General features: G+C 39.7%; 1 protein-coding gene across 1 annotated transcript in view; it reads right to left on the bottom strand.

The window, feature by feature from the left end:
- Positions 1-4,535: 4,535 nt before the first annotated feature.
- Positions 4,536-11,112, bottom strand: part of F13A1 (coagulation factor XIII A chain) — a 194,657-nt gene continuing 188,080 nt past the window's right edge. Inside the window, exon 15 of the mRNA XM_020973812.2 lies at positions 4,536-6,345. Within this exon, the coding sequence (XP_020829471.1) occupies positions 6,198-6,345 (148 nt within the window). The 3' untranslated portion in view covers positions 4,536-6,197. The remainder of the gene's footprint in view (positions 6,346-11,112) is intronic.

The raw sequence follows: 11,112 nt of genomic DNA, 5'->3' as shown, positions 1-11,112 counted from the left end.
GTTGAAGTCAGATTTGAACTCAAGTCCTCCTGACTCTAGGGCCAGTGCTTTATCCACTGCACCACCTAGCTGCTCCTCCATAGTCTTCTAATAACCAGGCCACCAATTGGTGGTGGACAATGGAGGTGTGGATCTAGAAGAATAATATTCTGCCAAGAAATAGATCTCCACAATCCGGTATCTTCAGTTAAGCAGGAAAAGGACTCAAGAAACTAATAAAAGTCAGCTGTGAAACAGACCTTCTTGAGCCAACACAGAAAGAAAATATGAGGCCAAAAGCTTTGGTTTGCTGGAGGCTGTGGCCTCATCTTGGAATGCCTGGTAGTTCTAGCACCAATCTTTCATCTGACTACTTGGCCTGGCACCATGCCCTCCTTCTCTATTTTTTTTTTAGATATAAATTTATTTATTTGTAGTTTTCAACATTCATTTCCACAAGTTTTTGAGTTCCAAATATTCACCCTGTCTCACCCTCTCCCCAACCCACGATGGCATGCATTCTGAATATCCCTTCCCCTAGTCCGTCCTCTTTTTTTTCTCTCCCCCCCTCTCTTATTCCCTTCCCCTTCTATTTTCCTGTGCCCTCCTTCTCTAGATGCAGTATGGGGCTGAACCTGCTGTCAGTGCTCAATAAATTTTAATACAATCATGATCAACATATCTTTCTGCTGGATACCTGAATGTCTGATCTGTGTCTTTCCAAGAGACAAATGCTGTAAGTCCTTTATAATTAATTTTTATTTAACATTTATTGAGTACTAAAAGGTCACTAAGCCCTGTGTAGAATTCAGAGGTATTCCATGTTCTTGTCTTTTGGACAGAGGAATTCCTGAAATTAAAATACCTAGCAGATGACAGAAGCGACAGCCTATCACAGTGGATAGATTTTTGTTTATAGTCAAAAAGACCTGAGTTTCTGCCACCAGTATCAATTAGCTATGAGACCCTGGGCAAGTCACTCGACTCCTTTGAGCCTCAGTATGTCATCTGAAAAAACAGGGTGATCGTATTAGATAGCCTTTGAGTTCCCTTCCAACTCTGGAATGATGGTATGGTTCTTCTGTTTGTTAAATATTTTATTTTTTCCAATTATATGTAAAAATTTTCTTTAACATTTTTATTGTTTGTTGGATTTTTGGGGAGGCAATTGCAGGTAAGTGACTTGCTCAGGATCACACAGCTAGTATCTGAGACCAGATTTGAACTCAAACCCTCCTGATTCCAGGGCCATTGCCATATCCACTGTGCCACCTAGCTGCCTCTTTAACATACTTTCTTCAAAAATTTTGAATTCCAAATTCTCTCCCTCCCTGCCTCCCCTCCCCACTCCTTGAGAAGGCAATCAATTTGATATAGGTTATATGTTTATAGTCATGTAAAATACATTTCTATATTAGTCATACTGCAAAAGAAAACACAGACCAAAAAACCCTCAAGAAAAAAGAAAGTTAAAAAATAGTATGCTTCAATCTGCGCTCAGACACTCTAAGTTCTTTCTCTGGAGGTAGATAGCATTTTTTTTTTATCATGAGTCCTTTGGAATTGTCTTGAATCATTTTATTGCTGAGAATAGCTAAGCCATTCACAGTTGATCATCATACAGTATTGCTGTAACTGTGTACAACGTTTTCCTGGTTCTGTTCACTTCACTTTGCATCAACTCATGTAAGTCTTTCCAGGTTTTTCTGAAAGCATCCTGCTTGTCATTTCTTATAGCATGATAGTAGATGATGTGATTCTTAATTGCTCTGAGCTTCAAGAAATTATCTCGTGTAGTAATTCTCTACTAAATTATAAACAGGTTTGGAATTTTATTGCTGAAAGGAGTTCTCACAATGGGAGTTTTCTATGCTGATGAAATCACACATCCTTCATATGGTAAATGACACAAGGTTCGTAACTAGGCAGAGGCAAGGATGTGCACACATAAGGTCTCCATTACATAAGAAATTCAAAACCAGGACTATCAGTTCAAATTATTCAGCTAATGGCCTCCACTGTTTGTTTCATTTTGCTAGAGAAGTTACAGCTAAGGCCTATTGTTGCTTTTCCTCAGAAAGTTTTATTGCGTTCTTATTTTTCAATTTGAGTCATTAATAACATTTTGTTGATCTGTATGGGTTTTCAGTATTGCACACTCAATAGAGTTAATTGTGGTGTTATTGAAAATATCACGCATTCTTTCTTAACGATCCACATATAAGGCAGATTTCTTTATTAGAGCCATAAATATTGAACTCCTGGTTATGACCAAGACAGGGGAACAATGTATGAGCTCAGTCTTCTGTGCCTAATACATAAATACAAAAGGCAAGAAAACAAAACTGGGATCAAGCATACCACTCAACTCTGGCTACATGGCAGGGAGAGGATAGGAGCTCCTTTGCTTTTTAATGGGACTATGTGGCTTCCTAACTGCTTTTCTTTACTCTCAACTTTATTCTGGATGCTTGGGACTAGCTGATGATGAAACAGGCAGGAGAATGCCCAGTGTAGATGGTGGCTGTCCTTAAACTACCTGGTTTAGTGACTAGGAAATCTGTAGACCCTCAAGAGAATTTTGCTTTCTAGCTTTAAGGTGTTGTTTCCATTTGTCTTCCAAAGCTGCAATGCACCTGTGATCTGACAGATGTAGGTTCCTCTTCCAGTGATGGACATCGCAGCAAAAACATGTTATTTGTCCTAATATAACATAATCAGCAATAGCAAGGTTTGCAACAAGAGAGACTGTATTGTCTAGGAGAAGGGTCAGGGGAGTTGGAGACCTGGGTTCAAATCTCGACTCTCCTCCTGGCTAGCTATATGATTTGGAGCATGCCACTTCCCCTTATGGGGGCTGCTTACTTATCTGTAAATGGATAGCTGTAGTCCTACTACTTAACCTTCCAGGGTGATGGTGAGGGAAGCTTCCTGTAAACTTTAAAGATCTAGAGAAATATGAATTATTATTAAATGATCAGATAACTAGATAGTCAGAGGTGGCAACATGGAGAAGACAATGGCTAAGACCAAATGGGAAAGCCCTACTGGTCTTTGTGTTTTAGCACAAATGCCAGCTGGTTACCTGCTGAAGTCAAGTATTAGCTTTTAGGGTTGGAGTAGAGAATGACAAAGGTCAGACACACTCTAGGCTTTCTATACTCTTTTTTTTTTCTTGAAATGTTAATCTCTTATTAGTGTTGGGGGAAAGTTAATGCACGAGGTGCATACTTTGTTCAGCTATTTAAAACAGGAATTGACAAACTACAGGCCCTGGGACCATACAAAAAGTCTGCATTTGTTCTGTGGGGCTATATTTTGTCACCCCATCTTAAAAGAACCATTTGGATGCAGTTTCCATAAAACTTTGATAATGCAAAAGGTTATAGGGAACAAAAGTCAATGCAAAAGTTAACTCCAATTTATAGAGTGATAAGGAAGAAAACTTCATTTTTCTCATCAAGGGATAGGGACCTGTGACTTCACTGGAAGTGCCTCTACCCTCTACCAGTGGTAGCAGGTTGCCTATAACACTGAAAGGTTCTATATGTATGTATTGGGGTAGGGGCAGGCCTTGGAGCCAAATCTCCCCAACTTGGATACCTCTTCTCTGCTCACTAGGCCACATTGCCTTTTTTCTTCCCCTTCAATGAATCCTATTTGTGAATATTAATGATATACTGTATACTGCCAGTGATGACCTTCGCCTTTCTAAATTAAGGTTTTCCTGAGGCCTCATTTGAAGGAGTGGGAAGAGCAGGGTGAGGAAGGGGAAAGAACTCATCCTTTTTTTATAATTTCCCATTTTAATTATTCTTGCTAACTGGCCAATAAGCTCAATTGTTTTTATGTTGTCGGAAGTCTGTTGCTTCTATGCTGCAAGTGTCCTCTAAATTTGGCACCCTGGGATAAAGTCCTCTGGCCCCATCCTAGTTATACCTTTGGCCTGTAGCATCAAACCAGTTATACCTTCAAACTGCTGCCAGCAAATGGATTTGGACTTCTGCTGATGCTAATTTTGTTGGTTTCATTATTGGCAGTGGTTTACTAGTTCATTATGTCACTTTTGAGAAATTTCTCTTGCGTCCCCCTACCAATTCTGATGAGTGTTGCTATGCTTTGTCCTTAACATATGGCCTTCTTCTTTTAATAAATGAGGTTGTTGGGAACCGGACAATGATTAACAGTATCTACTCTTGTTTTATGATGTTCTTGAAAAGGGAAAGGGGCTGCTATCGAGATTCCCTGCCCACCCCCCAACCACCACCCAACCCCTAAGGAGGACTTGTAGCATCATAGTTTCTAAATGCGGATGAGACTTCAGAGGTTTTCTACTTCAATCCCCTCACTTAACAAATGTAGAAAATGAGGCATACAGAGATGCTGAGACCTGACCATAGTCACATAGGACCAGAGCCAGGATGCACACTTAGGTCTTTTGACTCTTCCCACTAAAGTAGCTTGCTTTCTCTGCAGACTGCTGTCAGACAGGCTTCTATGACTGAGGCAGGAGTGGCTGGTGGATCTGAAATAAAATGAGGAGCCTTTGTGCTATATGCAAGCGTAATCAGATAAACTTTATTTTAAGTTTTTCCATTACATTTTGGTTAATTCGAACATGCAAATGAATAAAAGCATACAAAGTCAAGCTGGTTTATAGTATAGCAGAAACTTTTAGAAACTTGGTTACTGAAAGATTCAGCAGAAGCTCTTTAAACTACTTAATAGAAGTGAATAAAAAAAACTTTAGCATTGATTAATTAACACTCTCATAGGACTTATGTGTAGGTGCCTGGGAAGGGCATCCAAGGCCCAATTTTCCACCAATGGTGGCCATATGCACCCCAGCATGTAATTCCATCCTCTCTGACCCCTGTACCTGCCTTCTCTATCCTGCTGTAGAGCTTTGCTGAGAATCACAGTCTGCTAATCTACACTATTCTCCTGGGCATTTGATTAGACTTTTAACATAAACCAGCATCACAAATAAACACTGACCCAATTGTACCATTACTCTCAGGGAAGAAAATGAATGAATGCAACATTTTTTTATCATTTGCCTGAAAACATCACAGAGCTAGCGGCCATTTCCAAGACTGAGTAAATCTAAGTTTCCAGCACCTCAGTACTAGCTGAGGTTACTGCATGAAAGATAGAGGTGTCTGGAGAGATTTAGTAGGGATCAATCCTCCATCTATGCTCAGCCACCAAACTCACCCCTTCCTCCACAGCATCAGCCTAGTTGACTTGGCTCTAAGGGAATTTCTAGGGCCTGAATTTTGGGGGAGGCGCATGATTTGGGAGACATGGACAAAGTGTAAATTTAAAGTAGTGAGAGAGATTCCACATGCAACACAAACCTGTCTTGGTACTTTATAGCCATACTTCATTAACTCTAGGAGCTAATAGGCTGCTGTGCATGACACCACAGTCTGACCTCTCCTATCAAAGGCACCATAAAGCTGTCTTATTTTAAAAGGGCTGAGTGGTATCCTTGCTTCCTCATCTCCTAGGTGATTATGTTCCTCATAAACGTAGTTTTTTAAGATGGGGTCACATCTTTTCACACAGTCAATCTGTGAAATTTGGCAGGCACTTCCTCTGAGACTTTTGGGAAGGTCTTCCCCTCCCATAGCCCATATACAGAACGCTGCTGTGATCTGCAGGAGGGTGTGAGGTAAGAAACATTCATGGGCCAAAAGCACAAAAAGAAAGAACTTGGATCAAGGTGGGGGGTCTTTTTGGAGGGTCTTTCTCTGTTCATTTGTAGATTTACTTCCCTGGGCACTGGAAATCTTATCTGAAATCAAATTGGGTCATGGGCAAATTACTTGGGTTAGAAAATCCCTCTGACTAATGGAATCTGAGCCGTTTGCCATGATAAATGATAACTTTTAGTTTGATGAGCTATTAGAGCTTAATTAGATCTTAATTAAAGCAAATGCTCAGAACGCTTTAGAAGGTGGAATTATGCAAGATCTCTCCAGTCTGTCTGCTTGCACCTCCAGACTGAGGAGGCGGAATTTGGAAAAGTGTGGCAGAGAGCTTCTCAGTGGATGTTGAATGCATCCCAGCCCTTTTCCTTCTTGACCTTGCCTTCTAGAATGTGTAATGTGCTAGCACCTACGATAAAATAAGAGCTGGCCTATCTTTGCATCAGAATGTCTTAACCAAGACACGGAGAAGCTGTTTCCACCTTCTCCCTTGCAGGTTTACATCTATCGCCTCTTTTGAATCTTTAGCTCAAGTTCCCCATAAACGTGTCTCAAGGCGTTACAGTTCAGCGTAGCCATCAGTTTGCGTGAGCCAGAGACCCAGGGTCGACATACTTCTTCCCACGTCAAGGTAGAATTGGGTGGAAGTTCACTGAAAGGATGAAAAGGAGAGAAACGTGAAAAAAGCTTTACTTTTCATATAGGCAGATTCTGATTCCCAACAGGGAGTAGTAAGAACTGTGTGGGTCATTCAACCCGGCTTCTTGAAGAAACATGCATCCCAAATAGCACATGGGAAAATCCAGATGTGGAGACAGCGACAGATTTGGAGCTAAGAGAGTCTTTAAGAGGCCAGCTAGTCTAACCCTCTCATTTTAGAGATGAGGGAAACCGAGGCTCAAAGAGGTTGGTTAGTTTGTCCAAAGTAATACAAATAGTAAGTGACAGTGTTAGGATTTGAACTCAGGTCTCCTAACTTTAAATATAAGACTCTTTCCTTTGTACCATGCTGCTACCCACTATGCCATACTGCTCATCTGTGGATGAGCCGTGGAATGTTCTATTAGTGGGATCTGTGAATGAATTACAACCAGAACTAGAATGAATGACGTGAGGTTTGTCCTCATCTCTTATTTGTTACTCTACATTGGACAGACTGCAGCGGGTCTTCTCCATCTCCAGTTCCTTTGGTGATCTACTCTGGTTCACTGTTCCCTAAACATGCTATGTGCTCTCCTATATCCATGCCTTTGCTGATGCCATTTCTTAGGTCTGAAATGCCTTCTTTGCCCTTTTCCTGTTGAATTCCTATCCAGTCTTTAAAAGCTGAACTCAAATGCCACCTTCTCCATTGAATACATGATTAATACTCTTCCCCCTCAAACCTTCTATGATACATCTTCATTATTACCGGATTGTACAATGCAATCATCATGCAATATTGTATGTCATGTTAGATCTAGACCCACAGGCCCTGGGACAAATCACACTGAAAATGCTTATTAGCTGTATGATCACAGACAAAATACTCAATTTTCTCATCTGTAAAATGGGGATAATAATACTTGCCTTTTATACCTCACAAGGTTGTTGTGAGGAAAGGCCTTTGCCAACCTAACATGCTATATAAATAAGAATTGCTATAATGGCAACTATTACTACTACTTACTACTTATCACTACTACTATTTACTACTACTAAATACCACTACTACCTCTCCTTACTACTTACTACTACTACTACTAGCACTCACTATTACTATTATTACTACTACTTCTATTACTACGAATGACTACTTACTACTCCTTACTACTTAGTATTTATTTACTACTTATTAGTAGTAATACAATTACTGCTACTAACCACTATTACTCATTATTACTAACTACTACTTACTATTTACTACTACTGCTTAATCCTACTGTTGCTACTACTACTTACTATTTACTATTACTACTACTTACTATTTATTACCACTACTAACTACTACTTACTCCTAGTAGAACTACTGTTTACTACTACTAATTACTATTTATTACTACTGCTACAGTTACTACTTAAGACTACTGCTACAACTACTACTATTTACTGCTACTACTACTACTACTACCTATTTACTATTACTGCTACTACTTCTAATCTCCTTTATAAACTATGAGGTCAGAGGCTGGGGAAGACATAAAGTTTGAATAAGACGCAGCTTTAAATCTTCCCTAGCATCTGACACAGATGTAGGCAGTAAGTGCTCAATAAATGTTTGTTGAATGAATGAATACTTGAATGAATGAATGAAATATTCATTACAAGTTTCACTCATTAACTCTCAAGCTTCAGAAAGTACCCTCTAGATTATTCCTGGTCTAGATACTCTTGTCTAAAGGCTTACATTTAAGGCAAGGTGGCCCAGGCCTGTGTATGTCTCTATTCACTCTGCTCTGTGGGCCCATACCTCCATGATGCAAATGTTTTTGGTACCATGAGGTCTGATTGGATAAGTCTCTTGGAGACCATCTCAGAGTAGGAGGATTGGCATTTCTGGATCTCTGTTGGACACAAGGGCATATTCCTAATTTTATCTCATGTTTGTATAGCATTTTGCATAATCATTGTTTTGAAGTGCTTAGGTCTTCAAGTATAGATCTAGAGCTGGAAGGGGCCTTAAAGATCGTCTAGTTCATCTTATAGACAAGGAAACTAAAAACCATGGAGGCTAAGTGAGTTGTAGCTTCAAATTCAAACTGCTCTGCTTGGTATTTAAAAGCTATTTTAACCTGGCTTCTTCTTACTTTCCAGCCTTCTTCTACCCTCCCCTTCTCTATTACTATATGATCACCTATGCTGGCCTATTGCAATTTCCCAAAGATAACGCTCTCCCATCTCTATGTCTACACTGGCGGTCCCTTATGCCTAGAGCTCTTATTGTCTGACTGCCTGATTGATCACTGACTGACCAAGGTCACATGGGTAGATAAGTATCAGAAAGGTTTAAGCAACTTGACAGCTTACATGTGGAATGGAGCCAAGAATCAAATTCAGGTTTTTTAACCCTTGGCTTTATCACTCTACTTTTCCTAGTCTCAGGACTTGGCTATATCATGTTAGCACTCTGGGTCTTAGACTACTCAAAACCTTTTATCATCAGTAAAAGAAGAGAGTCAATCAGTGGATCTCTTTGTTTTCTTTTATAACTAATAATTCTGTGATGCTGTGATTCTATAAAATCACATATAAAAGGCATTAGCCTTTCCTGAGTTATGGATGTTGGTCAGTGAGGATGTAGAGAAGTTCTGCCTTCTCTCCATTGTCCTGTTTAGCCTAAGTAGTGATCTATGCTTTCTTTGGTCTTCTTCTTCCCTCCCATTCTCCATGGTAGGAGCTCCCTCTGCTGGGACATCTGGACCAGGGGTAGGAGTGGGAATGGTTCAAGGCAGTTGCTGAGGAGCACTGGGGTGTGGCATTTCCACCATGGTTAGCTGCAGTCTCTTCTTCATCCTTTCCCTTTCCCTTGGCAGGCCTTCCCAATACCTAGCATGTTAGGTATGGCGGCCCCTAGGCTAGGTCAGTCATGAAGGAGGCAGTTTGACAGCCTTGCCCTTTGAGGTATAGAAAGCCCAAACAGTTGGGAACTAGAGTTGGAAGATGTACCTGAGCTCCTACTGCAGGTGAGAAAAAGCTTTTCTATATTCCTAACTTACTTGATTGGTTTCCATGGTGACCGTTGATACAGGGGGGAATAACATTTGATATCCTTTTCACTTTAGAAATCTATTCTATTCATTTCCTTTGATAAGTAAAGTTGGTTTTATTACTCCTTTAAACCCTGAACCTGGATTACTGGACTGGCCTAGCTAATGCAGGGCCCAGGATACTTAGTCTTTTTCCTCCTCACTCCAAAAAAAATCCTTTTTGCTTCTGTCTTTACATGTCCATTCCCAGACTCAGGTACAGAGCACCAAACACTATTATGCTCACATGCCATGCTTTTGTATTCATCTGTCTAGGACATGATTCTCTGCATTTCATCAGATAGTTGAATGCTGGCTTTTGAAGAGTTGATACTTGGCTAAAGAAAGGACCTGCTCAGTAGAATGGACAACCTGGGTTGATAGTGACCAGAGGGGCAAAAGTAGCAGTAAAAAAAAAAGTTATAACATACCAAATAGAAATCTAACTAAAGCTCTGAAATTGTTGCTTCTATAGGGAATTTAACATAAAATCTCTCTAATGCCTAACACATTTTTAGCTGCTTAAAAGTTAATGACAAATTGGAAATATTGGCACGTGGGCTATGAATAATCCTGAGTAAAAACTGACCTTGTATGTTCTGGGATGAGTTTATATTCCAAAATAGTCCTGCCTGAATAGGAAGCTTATGCTAATAAGTAGAAGCACCTATTATGATAAGAGGAGGTTTACTTGCCTCTACTCATTCAAAAAAACCCCAAAAAAGTATGAACCAAAACAAAATTATAGTTTTATATGATACAATTAATAATTCTTATTTTTATCATAAAATTTATTATATTTATTTATATTATACGATGAATATATTGTGGCTGGGTCTGTACCAAACGGTGTACCTGGATGAAAAGTTTAAAAAAATTTAATCAGGTGAGCTGTTCAGTTATGTCTTACTCTTCCTGACCCCATGGACTATCACAGCATGGCAATACTGTCTGTGGGATTTTGTTGGCAAAGACACTAAAATGGTTTGCCATTTCCTTCTCCACCCATTTTACAAATGAGGAACTGAGATAAACAGAGGTAAGTGACTTGCCCAGAGTCATGTGACCAGCAAGTGTCTGAGGTCAGATTTTAACTCAGATCTTCCTGACTCCAGGCACAACACTTTATTCCCTAAGGCACCTAGCTGCCTCCATGGTTAAATTTGCTATTAAATAGTAGCTGGGAGGCACAGCGAATAGAATGTTGGGTCTGGAGTAAAAAAGACCTGGGCAAGTCATTTAATTTCTGCTTGCCTCAGTTTCTTCAACTGTAAAATGGGGAAAATAATAATCTCACCTACCTCATAGAGTTGTTGTGAGGATCAAATGAGATAGTACTTGTAAAGTATTAAAGTGCTTGACATACAGTAGCACTTAATAAATGTTTGTTCCTTTCTTCCCTCTTGTTGTTTACAGGATGGCTACTATCTCACAGTGGTAATAATGGTAATTCTAATACCTAGGGGATAGCACAATGACAGAAACATAATTTAACCTTACATTTGTTTGTACATTGATTGACTATTTTACCGAATGGACTAATTTGACTGTTTTGGTGTCCTGCAGACATGGCCTATTTTAGGACAAATTTTCAGCTGAATATAAAATAAAGTGGGAAATCTAGTTGATTTAATTAGCAAGTTCCTTTTACTCAGTGTAGATGGTCAATCCAAATTTGCTTAGTGTCTGAAGTG

Source organism: Phascolarctos cinereus, unplaced genomic scaffold (assembly GCF_003287225.1).
Source record: "Phascolarctos cinereus isolate Bilbo 61053 unplaced genomic scaffold, phaCin_HiC Scaffold_4;HRSCAF=312, whole genome shotgun sequence".
Taxonomy (NCBI): domain Eukaryota; kingdom Metazoa; phylum Chordata; class Mammalia; order Diprotodontia; family Phascolarctidae; genus Phascolarctos; species Phascolarctos cinereus.
The sequence above is the reverse complement of the archived record's forward strand: the minus strand, read 5'-3'. Positions and strand labels throughout refer to the sequence as shown.